Source organism: Hyla sarda, chromosome 3, assembly GCF_029499605.1.
Source record: "Hyla sarda isolate aHylSar1 chromosome 3, aHylSar1.hap1, whole genome shotgun sequence".
NCBI classification, from domain to species: Eukaryota; Metazoa; Chordata; class Amphibia; order Anura; family Hylidae; genus Hyla; species Hyla sarda.
Window position 1 is genome coordinate 358,193,143 of NC_079191.1, and position 19,039 is coordinate 358,212,181.

At 41.4% G+C, this 19,039-nt stretch overlaps 1 protein-coding gene across 4 annotated transcripts in view; it reads right to left on the reverse strand.

Annotated features, from left to right (window-relative positions):
• The window catches only part of RALGAPA2 (Ral GTPase activating protein catalytic subunit alpha 2), a 312,968-nt gene that overhangs the window by 112,139 nt on the left and 181,790 nt on the right, over positions 1-19,039 (reverse strand). For all 4 annotated transcript variants that reach the window (XM_056567643.1, XM_056567642.1, XM_056567641.1 and 1 more), the window contains 2 exons: positions 17,027-17,182; positions 11,395-11,553 (listed from right to left, as the gene is read on the reverse strand). In XM_056567643.1, coding sequence (XP_056423618.1) covers positions 11,395-11,553; positions 17,027-17,182 — 315 coding nt within the window. The remainder of the gene's footprint in view (positions 1-11,394; positions 11,554-17,026; positions 17,183-19,039) is intronic.

Sequence of the window (19,039 nt, forward strand, 5' to 3'; positions counted from 1 at the left end):
GGATGATGAAGGGGGGATGTGTGGGATGATGACAAGGGGATGTGTGGGATGATGACAAGGGGATGATGAAGGGGGGATGTGTGGGATAAGGGGATGTGTGGGATGATAAGGGGATGATGAAGGGGGGATGTGTGGGATGATGACAAGGGGATGATGAAGGGGGGATGTGTGGGATGATAAGGGGATGTGTGGGATGATGACAAGGGGATGATGAAGGGGGGATGTGTGGGATGATAAGGGGATGTGTGGGATGATGACAAGGGGATGATGAAGGGGGGATGTGTGGGATGATGACAAGGGGATGATGAGGATGTTAATGACGGGTCTGGATGATGACAGGGGGGGATGAGGTATTTCCCACCCTAGGCTTATACTCGAGTCAATAACTTTTCCTGGGATTTTTGGGTTGAAATTAGGGGTCTCGGCTTATACTCGGGTCGGCTTATACTCGAGTATATACGGTACATTTAATTTGGCAGTATATATTACACTTTAATGCGGTGTTTACCAACCAGTGTGTCTCCAACTCCCGGCATGCCCAGGTAGTTGTAGTTTTGCAACAGCTGGAGGCACATTGGTTGGGAAACACTGCTCTAATAGATCATAGAATCCTCCATACAACTTAACCATCAAAACACAGCAGACAACACTGTTTTTCTTTTAGGCCATACAAAATACATCACAAAATTATACATAAATTTTAAAAATACAAGACGTTATAATATTTTAACTCTGTTTTGTTAAAGTATCCATGTCCATATGAAGAAAGGAGGCTAAAGACAAAGTATAATGTCCAAACACACATACACCTCTATAAGCTGGTGTCCGGCGGTATCTGGCACCAGAAAGATGACATCGGATCCTTTAGATCCTTTTAAGTTGTGAAGTGCGACCTCCATGGATCACACTTGTTTTTTCACCACATGACACAGATGCTCGGTCAGATGGAGATCTGGGGAATCTAGAGGCCAACGCTAAACCTTGAACTCTGCAAAAAAACTGTTCAGGAATGGTTTGAGGAGCATGACTGTGTGACAGCACGCATTATCCTGTTTACAGAGGAAAACACAATAGGTAAACAAAATAATTAAATATAAATAAATTGATGCAAAAGGTTGTACTTCGTCTGCAACCTTAAATGGCCACTATCACCAAAACTATATTTTTAAAAACAATAGAGCCATATAAAATAAGTATATCTCTAATACTATTTCATTTTTTTTTCCAGTTTCCCTTAGAAAACTGCTCCTATAAAAGTGGCCACTAGAGGTCCTCATAAAATGTCCCCCACCTTTTACTATGGTCTTTCCGAGGTAGCAACATCAGCTAGTCGGTTGGAATACAGGAAGTGAGAAGGAGGGGGAGGGGGGCTTTACAAGCCTGTGTGCGCTCCCTGTGTGAGGATCTCCGAACACAGAGAGCAGAGGAGAGCAGGCAGTGAGTGAGCTGCTGTGATTGGCTGAGAGGAGGCCACACCCACTCACACCTCCCCAGCTCTCTGCAGCATCAGTGAGAGGAGAAGGATTCAGTGCACAGGTCCAGCCATAGCATAGAAGAGAAAAGGGAACAGAAGTATGACAGCATGTTCACCCTCATACAGCAACATGTACCCCAGTAGTAAGGAGATGGGGAGGGGGTTTGTTACAGTGTGCCAGCCCTGTGTTAAGAAGATTACATGAGGAGGACAGCTGACAGCTCAGTGACACACAGTGAATGAGGAAGTTTAGTCATGTACAGTGAGGGCAAGAGAGGGACACGCCCCCTGCATGTGAGAAGATGAAAATTCAGTGTGATCTGATATGAGCTGATTTTAAAAGAAATACAGAAGCTAGACACATAAAAGTTATATGTACATGATCAGGATGAGGTACTGAGTAACATATAACTTTTTTCTGTGATAGGATAGGTACACTTTAAGTTGGTGGTAAGTGTCAAAGTGGCACCAACATGAATGCCAGGACCCAGAGGTTTCAAGCAGAACACTGCAGACTTACTTTTATAGATTTCCCCGGTAAGCAATGTACATGCATCCAGCACTCCACATGATGTAAAAGATATATTCATTAGACTAGGCCACTTTCTTCCATAGTTCTGTGGTCCAGCTATGTTGCTTACATGGGTCCACATGGGTGCTCTGATCAATCTGTGGCAATAAAGCCCCATACGCAGCAAGCTGTGATGCATTGTGTGCACAGATACCTTTTTATCATTATCAAGAGTAATGTTTTGCTACATACCTTCCCCATGCACATCAATGAGCCTTGGGTGGTTGTGACAATGTTTTCAGCTAATTGGTTGTCCTTTTGATAGGCAATAAAGGGGTACTCCAGGGTTCGGAAGATTTTGTTCTGAACACTTGGGAGCGGGCGGTTGCGACGTCACGGCCATGCACCCTCGTGACGTCACAAGTGATGTTGCCTTGATGTCACGACCCCCGACGCCGGTTATAAAACGAACACTGGGTGCTACACAGAGATCATGGGGGCCCCAGCTGCGGGACCCCCGCAATCAGACATCTTATCCCCTATCCTTTGGACAGGTTTTGATAAATCTCCCCCATTACCTCCCAGCAAGATTAGTATGAATGAGAAGCTAATATCTAGTACATAACTAAAAAAAACACTACAGTGCTGCACACTAGGTTAAAAGTCTGCCACATATATCATAACAATCATAATGATAAAGGTCATGATAAGGGTCTAGTTTTGGAGACTCCAGTTTGAGTATAAATGTGGTCATTCATGAAGAGTTGCTCAAACATGAAAAGAATTGGGGGTTACAGACACTTATGAGGGGTCTCTGGGGACATTGGTGGTATACCAGCTGTCTGACTCCCACAAACCTGCTATACAAAGTCATTGTCGGACATGCTAGAACAGTGGTCTTCAACCTGCGGACCTCCAGAAGTTGCAAAACTACAACTCCCAGCATGCCCGGACAGCCGTTGGCTGTCCGGGCATGCTGGGAGTTGTAGTTTTGCAACATCTGGAGGTCCGCAGGTTGAAGACCACTGTGCTAGAAGATAGAGCTAGCACAGAAATGACCGATTGTAACATCAATCACTAAAAGTAAAAAGGGGAAAATAACTACATCCTATTGTAGCAATAGAAGTGTACATGACATGGAAGAGAGGACACCATTATTTGGTGGCAGTATGAGGCATTATCTGACTCACCAGAACATAACATTTCCATGTGTACAATATTAATGTACAGCTCAGATGGCCGTCCTAATAATGAATTATATTTATTTGTTAGTCTCAACAGAGAAAACTCAATAGCCCTCATTTACTAAGAATGGAGTGTTTATCTTGGAGTGATTTCAGGTTTACTCCGTGTATTTTTCGCTCTGATTTACTAATCTGTCGCACGTCAATTTCATTTTGTGTCGCACGGGATGAAATTTGTGTCGCACGCTAAATTGTGTGAAAGGGAATGGCCATGAGTGATCAGTATTTAAAAAAAATATATAGAGAAAGCCAGTGAGAGACTGGTGAAACGTTGTCTTTGCACATGCTGGAATAAACCACCTTATGCATAATTGTGGAGTGCTGCATCATCTTTACTTTTCTAAAAAAATATAGATATATTTTTTAAAGGGGTACTACCGTGTAAAACTTTTATTTATTTATTTTTTTAATCAACTGGTGCCAGAAAGTTAAACACATTTGTAAATTACTTCTATTAAAAAATCTTAATCCTTCCAGTACTTTTTAGGGTCTGTATACTACAGAGGAAATGATTTTCTTTTTAGATTTCTCTGATGTCATGACCACAGTGCTCTCTGCTGACCTCTGCTGTCCATTTTAAGAAATGTCCAGGACAGGAGAAAATCCAAACATATGCTGCTCTGGACAGTACCTAAAATAGACAGCAGAGGACAGCAGAGAGCACTGTGGTCATGACATAAGAGAAATCTAAAAAGATAAGCATTTCCTCTGTAGTATATAGCCCCTAAAAAGTACTGGAAGGATTAAGATTTTTAAATAGAAGTAATTTACAAATCTGTTTAACTTTCTGGCACCAGTTGATAAAAAAAAGTTTTCCACGGTAGTACCCCTGGTTGGGGCTGCCTTGATAAACTTATTATTGGTTGTGATATACCCTGAAACCTGTTGAATTATAATTGAAAAAAACATAAAAAAAATATTAGATTACAATAAATATAATCCTGATTGTGATGTACTATGTACAAATTTTAAGTATAAACTAAAGGGTTAAATGAGTATTCCAGTGCAAAATAACTTATCCCCAAGTTATAGATCGTGGGGGGTCCGAGTGCTGGGGCCCCCGGGATCTCCTGGACGGGGCAGCGGTAGTCTGCAGGAAGTGCAGTTTCGTCCCCAGCAGAAAGCCGCGGCAGACACGCCCCCTTCATGTATCTCTATGGGGTACATGAAGGGGGCGTGACGGCTGCCACGTCATGTGGGGTCGGAACACCCCCTTTCCAACATACTGCTGCGGCATCGTCCAGGAGATCCCGGGGGGCCCCAGCACTCGGACCCCCCACGATCTATAACTTATCCCCTATCCTTCGGATAGGGGATAAGTTATATTGCACTACAGATCTCCTTTAGTAAGTAATAAACATAGGTAATTAACAGATATAATTAAATACATTTGCAAAAAAATGGGTTTAATTAATATACAAAGGCCTATAAAAAGGTTTTCAACATAAACACTCCACTTTAATTACTTTACCGACTGCTCAAAAGGTGTAGGGTTTTGGTTTCAACAAACTCACACGTTTTTATGTGTATTTTCTCACACACTCGGAGTGATTTTTTTTGTTTTGTCGGGATCCCGCCCCTTTTTTCAAAAACCACGCCCCCTTTTGTCGTGTTTTAAAACCACTCGGAGAGATGCTGGTTCATGTCGGTAAAATGTGTCGCGTAAAGTGTCGCACGAGCTGTGCGACACAATTTTAGTCGCACGGCCCGACAAAAAGTGACAGGATTACCTTGGTAAATAAGGGCTAATGTGTAAACTCCTCTTTATGGGTGACAGCTCTAGTGTCCCCAGACCGACAAGTAGCTGTGTAGGATAGGTTTTTTCTTCATTATATAGTTTTTAAGTTTAAAAAAAAAAAATATTCAAAAAGTTTTAAATTAGGAAGACATAAAAAAAAAAACATAATAATAATAATATTATTATTATACATTAAAAAAATATAATAATATATATATATCCAAACATTCGGAAAAAAAAATACAACTACATTATATAATAAGAGTGGACAAAGTTAAAGGGGTATTCCAGGAAAAAACTTTTTTTTATATATCAACTGGCTCCAGAAAGTTAAACAGATTTGTAAATTACTTCTATTTAAAAATCTTAATCCTTTCAGTACTTATGAGCTTCTGAAGTTAAGGTTGTTATTTTCTGTCTAAGTGCTCTCTGATGACATGTGTCTCGGGAAACGCCCAGTTTAGAAGCAAATGCCCATAGCAAACCTCTTCTAAACTGGGCGGTTCCCAAGACATGTCATCAGAGAGCACTTAGACAGAAAAGAACAACCTTAACTTCAGAAGGTCATAAGTACTGAAAGGATTAAGATTTTTTAATAGAAGTAATTTACAAATCTGTTTAACTTTCTGGAGCCTGCAGATGGGTAGAAACTTCCCTTTTGGGGAGTAGTCTGGCTTGGCATAAAATCCCGATCAGCTTTTTAAATTCCTTAACAGGAGCTAAGATGATACCAGGGAACATTACCTGAAAAGGTGATGTAATGAGCTGCTTTACATATTCCTATATATATATATATATATATATATATATATATATATAAATAAATTACGTTTTTTTCCTGGATAGGCCCTTTAAAGGGGTACTTTTCTTTTAAATCAACTGGTGGCAGACAGTTAAACATATTTGTAAATTACTTCTATTAAAAAATCTTAATCCTTCCAGTACTTATTAGCTGCTGAATGCTACAGAGGAAATTCCTTTCTTTTTGGAACACTGATGACATCACGAGCACAGTGCTCTCTGCTGACATCTCTGTACATTTTAGCAACCATGCATAGCAGATGTATGCTAAGAGCAGCATGGTGGCTCAGTGGTTAGCACTGCTGCCTTGCAGTGCTGGGGACTTGGGTTCAAATCTTACTAAGAACAATAAATAAAGCATAATTATTATTATTATTATAACGTTAGCAGAGAGCACTGTGCTCGTGATGTCATCAGAGAGCATTCCAAAAAGAAAAGAATTTCCTCTGTAGTATTCAGCAGCTAATAAGTACAGGAAGGATTAAGATTTTTTAATAGAAGTAATTTACAAATATGTTTAACTTTCTGCCACCAGTTCATTTAAAAGAAAAAAGGTTTTCACCGGAGTACCCCTTTAAGTGGAGTACAAAGATCCATGCTCCACAGTCAATGACACTAGGTAAAACACTAGGGAATGGGTAAATTATTGTACCAAATGGCTGACAATTAATCTCCAATGACTAGCTGCAATATAACAAGGCATCTGTGTCCCAGGGAGCTCTCACTATGTCCCTAGCGCAGTGTTTCCTAACCAAGGTGCCTCCAGCTGTTGAAAAACTACAACTCCCAGCATGCCCGGACAGCCAACGGCTGTCCGGGCATGCTGGGAGTTGTAGTTTTGCAACAGCTGGAGGCACCCTGGTTGGGAAACACTGCCCTAGTGGTATGTACAGAGTGGAGAGCCTGCGTGCTAGTCTTTGTCCGCCATGGCAGGCAGCTTTTCCCCTCATTGTCTTGAATACCCTCATACATCTGTGATGCGTGGAATGCTTCCATTCTAACAGACGTACTATTGTCTTTTCCACAGCAGCTATGTTGAGCTACGGCTGCATTACGTCTCTGATAATTCTATTGCTCAATTAAGTTGAAAAAAAAAAAAAAAGTGCAGAACTTGCAATTCTATATTTAACGAGAGGGTGAAAGGAGAAATCTAATTATTATTTTTTTTATTTTTTTTGCGCATTAGAGAGGCATCTACCAGAACTTTGTGTATAATCGCGAGTCAACACTGGTGATCCAGGTGCAACAGCTTCAATGCAAACAAAAAGACTAACATTATCCTATATAAAGGACAAATGCTGTTATGGATTCTGTAACCCGATAGACAGGACAGCCTTTTCACTTGATTAGGGAATGCAATTTAAATACCAGGAATGAGGCCAAATAGTAGACATCTCCCATACACCCTGGGGTCAGGAGCGAGTGAACAAAAGGTCAGCTGCACTTGCCCTGGAAATGTCTGGATACAGTTTATTGCTTTGTAATGGCTTTTTGTGTTTTTTTTTTTTTTAAATATAGGATTCCCATTACAATTCAAGTGGCCTCGCTGTGTGTGTACATCTCTAGTAAGACCGTATCAATGGTTATTGTTAGGACATTTTTCTTTACTTTTCCATCAACTCCAGTCACAGAGGTTTATATGATTCCATTATTTATAAATACTGTTATTTTAGAGTACGGTTCAAATTGTGTAGTTATTGGTTACTACGGATATTTAGATAATTTAATAGAGCATAAAAGGGTAAACTATTCACCTTTAAAACCCTTTTTAACTATTCTTTCAACTTGCAAACAAATGTGACTATAATCTTCTAAACAGACCTATTTGTCTCCATGGCAACAGACTACAAAAAAAAAAACCTATGTAGTCTGATCCTGCACTCATATTCCTTTGCCATGTGATTCACCATACTTGCAAACATACATTGGGTAGGCTGGCAAGACTTTAAGGAGTACTCCGTCCGTAGACCTCTTATCCCCTATCCAGAGGAGGAGGGTAAAGAACATGGCGCTGCAACTCTTTAGATGGAAGAAATGAAGTCCAGCTAGTAGTTAAAAGGTCCTCAGCAGGACCATGTATTGGTAAAAAAAAGAAAACAATAAAACAAGTGATTACGCGTTTCGGGAGGAGCCCTCCCTTCCTCAGATCAGGGCCGACCCTGATCTGAGGAAAGGAGGGCTCCTCCCGAAACGCGTAATCACTTGTTTTATTGTTTTATTTTTATTGCCAATAAATAGTCCTGCTGAGGACCTTTTAACTACTAGCTGGACTTCATTTCTTCCATCTAAAGAGTTGCAGCGCCATGTTCTAAGGGTCTTTTTTCCTTCACCCTCCTCCTCTTATCCACAGGACGACCATGGTCTGTTCCTGCAACCCATTGGCTTGTCAGCAACTCGCATCTGATGGTACCACATTATCGCTGGGGTTACATGCCTTCTATTTTCTACCTTGAGGTGAGCGGCCATCTATAAGCCCCGTGGGGTATCCATCCATCCACTCCCCCCGGATCTCTCCTCTCATACATATCCTGGGGTAATACACGAGGCGCCATCTGTCGGTCCTTCTCTCTTTTTCATAATTATTAGGGAGATTTATCAAAACCTGTCCAGAGGAAAAGTTGCCCAGTTGCTCATAGCAACCAAACAGATTGCTTCTTCCGTTTTACAGAGGCCTTGTTAAAAATAAAAGTGATCTGATTGGTTGCTATGGGCAACTTTTCCTCTGCACAGGTTTTGATAACCCCCCCCCCCATTGAAAACCATGGGGAAGTGATAAAGAAACAATGTTAGAAAAATTATTTGACTTTACCTTATGCAAAGTAAAAGTTTATTTGCTGAAATTGTAATATCTCAGCACACAATGTCTAATGGCCTGCTGTTTCCAAGCGGAAAAGTTTCTTGTTTTTATTCTCCCTAAATGGATGTAGCCATTAACTACACCAGCTTCATTATTTCTAGAACTCTCGTGTACACCTCATTGTCATACATTTGCAGCATCATATTGAACTGAAGGTTAAAGTACTTTAATGATGTGGATTTCAGATTTTCTCAGTCCTTCGTTTATTCAGCAGTCAGGGCCCTTGACTGTGCTTTCTAGCACTTGAGACTCGGCTTTGATCACCATGTTTCCCAAGTAGATGAATGCAGAGAACTATTTCATATTTGCAGGCATATCCTATATGCTTCTCCGCTGTGCACGTGGGTAACAAACTGGCAAGTCTTCTATAGAAAAAAGTATCCATTTACTTCTACGAGTCTTTCTAGATACAACTTATGTATTGAGGAGGTGGGTATTGTTTCTGTCAAAAGCTTGTTTTCCATTTACAACATCTAATAATGTATGAGGTTTTGAGTCATTTATAACCACATTATCCAGAACAATGATCTCTCTATAGTGCAAAGCAGGTTCCTTCAAGACACTAGAGGTATTCATAAAAGAGGTTCTCTGATAAAAGGCAGCCCTACAGTATCTCACGTGTGAGTACACCCCTCACATTTCTATCTTTTCATGTAACAATACTGGAGAAATGACCCTCTGCAACAATGTAAAGTAGTGAGTGCACAGCCTGTATAACAGTGTGTAATGTGTCCACTCAAAATAACTAAACACAACCATTAAGGTCTAAACCTTAGCAAAAAGGTCTTGTCCATCGTGCTGCAGGTAAGTTTCAGGGTCTTGGCAATCTTCTTCTAGTCTAGGGTATCTTTATTTAGAGCAATAATTTGCCACGTGGTGCCATGTTGAACTTGGAGTTACCAGTATCAGAGTGTGTGAGAGCGATAACACCAAATTTAAAAGAGAAGTCTGGTGAAAAATAACTTATCCCCTATCCAAGGATAGGGGATAAGCTATAGATCGTGGGGGGTCTGAACCCTGGAACCCCCCCGCAATTTCCTACACAGGGCCCCGGCAGTTTGCCGGAAGCTGACGTCCATCCCCCACAGGAAGCCGCGGTCGGCACACCTCCTCCATGTATTTTAGCGGTACCATTTTTGCATTGATAGGACTTATTGATCGCTTTTTATAAATTTTTTCATTATATAAAAAGTGACCAAAAATGCACTATTTTGGAATTTTTTCGCAGGCACACCATTGACCGTGCGGTTTAATTAATGGTATATTTTTATAATTCGGACATTTCCGCACGCGGCGATACCACATATGTTTATTTTTATTTACACTTTTTTTTTATGGGAAAAGGGGGGTGATTCAAACTTTTAATAGGGGAGGAGTTAAATGAGCTTCATTCACTTTTTTCTCTCACTTTTTTTTTGCAGTATTATAGCTCCCATAGGGACCTATAACACTGCACACACTGATCTTCATCATTGATCACTGGTTTCTCATAAGAAACCACTGATCGATGATTCTGCCGCTTGACTGCTCATGCCTGGATCTCAGGCACTGAGCAGTCATTCGGCGATCGGACAGCATGGAGGCAGGTAGGGGCCCTCCCGCTGTCCTGTAAGCTCTTCGGGATGCCGCGATTTCGCCGCGGCTATCCCGAACAGCTCCCTGAGCTAACCGGCATGCTTTCACTTTGAACACCGCGTCTAAAGGGTTATTAGTGCGCGGCACCGCGATCAATGCCACGCTATTAGCCACGGGTCCGGGCTATTGTTAGAGGCTGGGCCCGACCCGCTATGACGCGGCGCCACGCTGCGTTATAGATCGGGAGCGGACTCATGACGTACGCGTACGTCATGGGTCCTTAAGAGGTTAATACACCTGCTCCTCATTCACACCTGAGTCTTTGTACCACTAACAAGTCATGTGATACCAGGGAAGGGAAAATTGCTAATTGGGCCCAATTTGAATATTTTCACTTAGGGGTGTACTTACTTTTGTTCCCAAGGTTTACACAATGGCTGTGTGCTGAGTTATTTTGAGGGGACACAACATTTAACACTTATACAGGCTGTGCACTCACTACGTTACATTGTAGCAGAGCATAATTTCTTCAGTGTTGTCACATGAAAAGATATAATAAAATATTTACAAAAATGTTATGGGTGTACTCACAAGTTAGATACTGTATAGTTTTTCCTTGGTAGTACCCACTTCACCCGAGACACCAATGGAAACTGATGGAATCGGTCAGTAAACAATTAATGTTCACAGTTTTGCTCATAGTGGCCTGATGTATCATATTTTCACATTACAGTGCACATGTGTTGTTTACCTGAAAAGAAATAGCAAGAAACGAGAACAGGATACACTATGGGTAGATGGCAAGGCAGCAGAGGTGCAGTGTAATCCTCGGAGCCATGTTCTTCTAGTATACATATATATCTTACTTTGACAAGTACCATAAACATTATTGTAAACCAAGTAAACCACTTTACTGCAACTGTATTCTCTATTGGCAATGGCATCTTTCAGCAGGATAATACACCACATCATATTGTAAAAATTACTCAGGAATAGTTTGAGGAACATGACAGAGTTTCGGTTTTTGGCCTCCAAATTCCCCAGATCTCAATCAAATTGAGCACATGTGGGATATAGTGGAAGAACAAGTCTGATCTTACAGTATCTGTTGATATTGTCTTGGAGCCAGATACCATGGGATGCCTGAAGAGTGCAACCTTGACATATATTCCTATCTAAAAAAAAATAACTTACCTCTGGTTTCTTCATTATTTCTATAAAATACATCCTATTCTTCATTGGGTAAATAATAATTAAAACATCTCCAAAGTCTGTAGGTATAATGCCCCTTCGGTAGTTCCTTGTATGTTCAGACCAAACAATGTGAACTTCATCATTTCCAAGGTGCCGAAGCTAAAAAATAAAAATCAATAAAAAATAGTAAACATTACAACATGAATTATATGGTGTCATACTGAGTATATATCTAAAATGTACACTCCTTAAAGGGGCATTCCAGTATCAGCTTGTTATGCCCCTTTTCCTAAGATTGGGGGATAACAAACTGATTGGTGGGGATCTGACTGCTGGAACCCCTACCGATCCCAAATAAAGGGACAAAATTGCCCCTGGAATGAAGGAAGTGCGTACGCAGCCAGCGCTCCATTTGTTCTCTATGTGGCTATTAAACATTTCTGAGCTTGGAGGTGTTTAGCGGCCCCATGGAGAATGAACAGAGGCCAAGCAGGCGCGGTGAGTTCCATTCATACAAGGGATACAAATCTTTGCTTATTTAGATGTGAAATCTGAGCTGGATTCTACATCAAACTGTGGTTTTGCATTTTAATCCTCTCCCATTACTTTGATGGAAAATACTACATCATACTGGATAATTCATGTGGTTCTGCATGGATTCTCCCACTTCTATCAACGGGGCTTTAAAATCTGTGTCAAAATCCACATCAAAATCTATATGTATTTCTGATCTGAATTCCACATAGATTGAGGCACAATTTCTCTTTTGATGAGTGAACACACACATAGGGTGCAGCTAGTGGAATCCGAGGTAATCTAAATTCATTAATATAAACAGGGACATTGAGTGGTCCGAGGAAGTGCACCCAGCGCATGAAATAGCTATCACCACTGTGGATGGCATCCATGCTCTCTCTGTGTTTGTATGCACACATGCACCTTTCTTGAATAAAGTTCTACGTTTTACCCTCTGAAGACTGGTGAGTGCCCATCATCTTCTCTTGTACTCATAAACAGGGACATTAGTTGCTGCTCTTACTTCTCTTGTATACTGCAGCTTTGCCGCTTCCTACGTATAAGGCTCCTTTCACACTATGAATTTTTCCGTTTACAAACTTCCGTCACATGTTCCGTCACTACAGCTGCAAAACCCGGCCGTTACAAAACCCCTGACGGCCGTGACTAAATTGCATTGCAGCCTATGGGGTTTTGTAACTGCCCGTTTGCACCCGTATATGCCTGTAATTCATTACGGGCGTTATACAGTGTCGGGACATCGTGGCGGAAAAATCACTGAATGCAGTCGGATGTCCCGTCACTGTATAACGCCCGTAATGAATTACAGGCATATACGGGTGCAAACGGGCAGTTACAAAACCCCATAGGCTGCAATGCAATTTAGTCACGGCCGTCAAGGGTTTTGTAACGGCCGGGTTTTGCAGCTGTAGTGACGGAACATAGGACGGAAGTTTGTAAATGGAAAAATTCATAGTGTGAAAGGAGCCTAAGCACAAGCCCGCCAAACACCCACCAGAAAGTCATGGCACCGACAGCAAATTACTAAAATAATAGAATTGTCATAAATAAGAAAAATAAGACACCAAGCCAAATAAACCTCAATATGTGTGATCCTGGAGATCATTTTTTACTTTAAAACATGTAGTCACTATCTAAGATACATCTTGTTCATAAACTTCTATAAATAAAGTTTTACAAAACTTTTGCTCCTGGTGATGGGAGAGAAAATTTCCTTTCACTAAAAATAGTGGTGAATAAAGACTGTCATTTGAGCATTAAACCCAACAGAGCAGAGGAGAAGAGTGCAAGTTTAGTTCAGTCACGTCTGAGGACGTTAGGTCAGCCCCAGAACACACGTTATTCATGTTTCCTGCTAAGGCCAGGTCTATTCATTTAGTCTGAACTGGGTGTCCTCGGCAGCAGCAGCCGCCTGTGTCTGCCGTCAGCCTTTCAACAAACGTTCATTTTTCAAGTCTAAGCAAAACACTGTAATACTTTAAGAGGCTGTCCATGTGCCACACTCATTCAGAAGCTGAAAAGACCATCTAATTCCCCCTTTTTTTTCCTCTCCCCTCTTGTCTTCCCAATATGCAGCCAGCCGGGCAGCACGCCACTGGTGACACTGGTCATGGTACACACCTAATAGTCTGACCTCTTTTCCCTACTAATTGCATTACATGGCCAGCTGGCTCCAGCAAGAACTTGTCTGTTCGATTGAAGAATTTCTGCTCTCGAATAGTCACGGCTGCTGCTTTCTGCAAGTATCTTGAGCCTGACAACCCCATTGTTTTCCTGACAGTGTGCCCATCCTAAAATCTAAGTTTTATTTGTAAATTAACCGAGAAACTTCCTGCCAGATCAGCGGTGCCTGGATACTAATAATGTGCTCCTTTCATTCCCTTTCACTCTTACTGTATCACTGCCAATTTGTTTTTCTGCTGCCGGCCAGCCCCAGGCTATAAAAGGCTGGTAAGACATAAGTGCAATTATAGTCCTGAAGTCAAATGAATTGGACAAATCCAATAGCACAGCCCTGTCCCCACTTTACAAACCCCTACAGCAGTGAGATTAGCTGCTAAAAATCTAATATCGAAATAGCTAGAAGATATCTACAGCAAAGGAGCAAGAGTTCACGATGGGGCTACATCTAGGTCTCTGCATGGGGAAAGGTTCTGTTGCAAATGCGGCCTATGATAAACTCTACCTCTTTTACAAAAAGGGAGAAAAAAAAACTCATTTCAGAGCTGTTAGCTGCAATTTAGTTAGGATAACAGGACGGATTGTAAGAAGCTGTTAGTGTGATTGATTTTTTATTCTAGCCGAGAGACATCCTGATCAAGAATGTTTATTGCTAATGAACACAAATCTCACAGCTGAAAAAGGTATCATCGGAGTCGTGGTTGTTTCGGTGGGGAATCGTCCTCTCAAAACTAAGGCATCCAATATTGCCTAACTGGCACGCTTTGGAGGTGGACAAGAGCATGGCTGGATCCATCCGACAGCTCTACGCCGCGGCTACAAGTCATTTGATTTGATTTCTTCCAGGGTGGTGTGATGCTTGGGAAGCGGTGACTGCCTCCACTAAAGAGCCACGGATTCATCAAAGCTCATCAATCAGCATTGAACATGACACCTTCCAGCTGAAGAACACACGACTAATCTGCCTGCTCTGACACAGGTTAGGAGGGCATTCATGGCAGGTGATCTATTACTTCATTCAAAGGAAACAAGAGCAACAGAGGCACATCATAATGCAGATTATTAAATGCTGTCCGAACAACAAGCCATACTGTAGGTGTCCATGCAGAATACCGAGAAGAACGTGGACGAGTTTCCAATATAAAACACACCTTAATACAATATAAAACACTAGATATATGTATTAAACTCTGCGCCTATTTGTCTAAAATGACATTTATATCATCAGTTCAGATATGGAATACATCACCACTGTATAAATATATACAGTGATACCTTAACTTACAATGGCTTCAACATACAATAGTTTCAACATACAATGGTCTTTTCTAGGCCAATGTAACTTGAAACCAGGGCATATGCGAATATGCGGAAAAAAGTGAATATTCGTAATTTTGAATATATAGTGAATATATTTGCGAATTCACGATAAAAATTTAAAATGCGAATATTCGCGCCCAACACTATTCATAATGGCACCCGGCCCATAATAGTAAATGGGATCCGCAGGAACCCGTTGTTGCCTGTTACTCCCCATCATGAGAACGGCCATCAAAGTCAGAAAAAAAAAAAAAAAAAAAAAAAAAAAATATATATATAAAAAGAGACTTTGACGGCCATTCTCGACAGAGAGCAACAACAGTGTGAAAGAGGCTTTACTGTTACAAACTGTCAGTATGCAATGAGTATATCACTAAGCCATGTGTAGAACGCCACATTTACAAATTCACAGAGGTCCTCTCTATTTTTCTTTGCATAGCTAGCCCTAATGGTAGTATTGAAGCAGAAAGGTAAAAAAAGAAAACAGCAGCTTTTGACATAGAGACATCAATGGTTTTGATTAGGGATGTCCCGATACCATTTTTTTTAGACCGAGTACGAGTACCGATACTTTAATTCTAGTACTCGCCGATATCAAGTACGAGTAATTTTATTTTAAAGGGAATCTGACACCAGGCTGACACGGTTTCTGGCGCTGCTTACCGCATGATATGTGGGTCCTTGTTGTGTACAATGGAGGCGGCTGCTGTAGTATGAGCCAAGATTTCTTTCTTCTCCATTGGACAGAACAGGGAATTTGCATTGGCGGCGAGACCAATGTCTTCGGAGCGGAGCGATTGCACTGATGTTCAAAAGGTGAGCAGCGGTGGAAAAGGGTCACCTGCGCTATCTACCTATAAATTCAAGTTAGTGCAGGTGACTCTGCTGTAAGATTGTCTTTAATAGTAGGTAGTATCCCCCTGCAGACATTAGCAGCAGCCCCCTGGCAGTCACTAGTAGAAGTTCCCCTGTAGACCACAGCCCCCCTTTAGACAGTGGGCCCCCATTTAAACAGCAGCAGCCCCCCCCCTTTAGACAGCAGCAGGGCCCTCCCCCTTTAGACAACAGGGTCCCCCTTTAGACAGCAGGCCCCCCCCTTTAGACAGCAGCAGGGCCCCCCCTTTAGACAGCAGCAGGGCCCCCCCCATTTAGACAGCAGCAGCCCCCCCCATTTAGACAGCAGCAGGGCCCCCCCCATTTAGACAGCAGCAGGGCCCCCCCTTTAGACAGCAGCAGGGCCCCCCCCTTTAGACAGTAGCAGGCCCCCCCCACCTATTAGACAGCAGCAGCCCCCCCCTATTAGACAGCAGCAGCCCCCCCTTTTAGACAGCAGCAGGGCCCCCCCTTTAGATAGCAGCAGGGCCCCCCCCATTTAAACAGCAGCCTCCCCTTTTAGACAGCAGAAGGCCCCCCCCCCGTTTAGACAGCAGCAGGGTCCCCCCCCGTTTAGACAGCAGCAGGGTCCCCCCGTTTAGACATTAGTAGCAGCCCCCTCCTTGCAGGCAGCTCACCTCCTCTGTCGGGTGCTGGTGCTGCCGCTCTGCTGCCCTGTTCTCCAGTCCGCATCATGTCGTCCTATGGAGGAGCATGTGACATACACGTCACTCTACTTCCTCCGTAGCGTTACGCTGGGCGCAGGGAAGGAGGCGGAGTGACGTGTGTGTCACATTAAACGAGTCCCCGATACCATGCAAATGGCTAGTATCGGCCCCGATACCGATACCAGTATCGGGACATCCCTAGTTTTGATTATTGGGGGTCTGGGTGTTGAGACTCTAGAACAGTGTTTCCCAACCAGGGTGTGCCTCCAGCTGTTGCACAACTATAACTCCCAGCATGCCCGGACAGCCAACTCTGGTTGGAAAACATTGCTCTAGAATGAGCAAGGAGAAGGGGCCAGCTGAGCGCTGTTTCTCCCCACACCACCATCTCTATGCTGCAGGTGTCTGACTGACATGATAAAGATAAATTAGTATAATAAGAAATATTACAATAGGGTCCTGCACTCACTGGGGCATGGGCGTGAAATTCAGGCTCTAATATCTATGCTTAAAAACTACATACTGTACATTACATCAGTGTTCTTGTCAAATACCTTTTTGGTGAGTGAATCATCTGAATCGGACAACATGCGAGTAGAGACATGAAAGATTACTTCAACAGTAGAGGTAGCATAATAAGGTGCAGTCTGTCCAGTGCTTCCATTTCTCTGTAGACCACCCATAAACCCACAATGAGTGGAAAGGTCGACCTAAAATCAAAGAAGAATTAGACTACATTAGTGCATAGAACATAAATCTGAATTTTTTTGTATGCCTTTCAAATTGATAACACAAGATACTCTGTAAAAAACTGGCTTGAAGGCTTCATTTCAATGGGTTATAGTGCAGCCAAGAAGTGAAAGCATTTATTGTCATTAGAAACAACTTAAAGGGGTTATCCAGGGAATTTTTTTTTATATTATATATATATATCAACTGGATCCAGAAAGTTAAACAGATTTGTAAATGACTTCAATTAAAAAATCTTAATCCTTTCAGTACTTATGAGCTGCTGAAGTTGAGTTGTTCTTTTCTGTCTAAGTGCTCTCTGATGACACCTGTCTCGGGAACTGTCCAGAGTAGAAGCAAATCCCCATAGCAAACCTCTTCTACTGTCTGCAGTTCCCGAGACAAGCAGAGATGTCAGCAGAGAGCACTGTTGTCAGACAGAAAAGAACTAAATCCTTCCAATAATTATGAGCTGCTGAAGTTAAGATTTTTTAATAGAAGTAATTTACAAATCTGTTTAACTTTCTGGAGCCAGTTGATTTAAAAAAAAAAAAAAAAAAGCTTTAAAAAGTTTTATATATATATATATATATATATATATATATATATATATATATAAAAATATAAAAGTTTTTTCCTGGAATACCCTTTTAATACTTCCCGAGCATTTTTTTGCTAATATACTTCATTAAAAAAATTGATTGCTAAAGATGTGAAAAACAGGTTTAAAAAAGAGATTTTTAATTTTGCAAAGGAACCCAGAATTTTTTTTTTTTTTTTAAAGGACCAAAAATCTGAGGGGTGAGGATGGGAGGTGTGGTTATCTCCATACTGTGCCTCAGAGCACAGACAAGATCCAGACAGCTTGCAGTCTTTAAGAAGAGAAGCATTTCTTCTTAACATGAACAGTTACAAGAAATACAAGGTGCTAAACTATTATTTATATGCAAAATGATTTCTATTTGGTCATTTTATGAACGTATTTCTTATATATGTGCACAATATAGGTTCCACATGGCTGCTTTAGTGTTATTGAAAGCATGAACTTTGGTTACAAAGCTGTGAAAATGTAAAAATGCAGGTGTTTCTTCTGTCCTTGCACCATATAGCTTCACAAGGTTTTACTAAGTTATATAGAGCATACATGGCTGCATTAGAGTTATATAGAGCATGCATTCAGCCAATATGCTTTGCAAATGTAAACATGTTTTTGCAGACCTCATGACAGGGGAGGGGGGAGGAGAGGAACTCCTCATACTCCAGAGAAAACACCCCCAGCCTCTTAGAGAAATTCAGAAAACTGATCACAGATATACATTGATCAAAAGGTATTTTACATATTAACACATGCATATTATTATGCATACAGGTGGTATTAGGGGACATTACTACACTGATTTAAGCATTTTTTTTTAAATTACTAATGACAGTAATGCTTGAAGCTCAAAGCAAGGAACAGCTTCAACTTCAGGGACTTAAAATATTAGGAAATATCACAAGTGTTGCAAATAAATTGTCAAAATGGCTTGAACCTACTATATATTTCTAAACTTTACATCTTTACAGGGGTCAAGGGCCATGTTTTTCAGATACAGAGCTCCAAGTCTCCCCTCTCCATTAAGAAAACCATGGAGTTAGATAATAAAATTATAGTTGTCTGCTATATATGGAGCTTAGATCATACCAATAACAGATTATGGACATCAATGGGAGTGTCAAAAATAAGTCTCCAGTACGCAGCAGGTTGTGGTGCCAGTACAGGCAAAATGTCATTTTATTCTATGGCTATGAAGAGGGTGTCGAAGATACAGAGCTTTGACCCTGTAATAGTGTCAAAC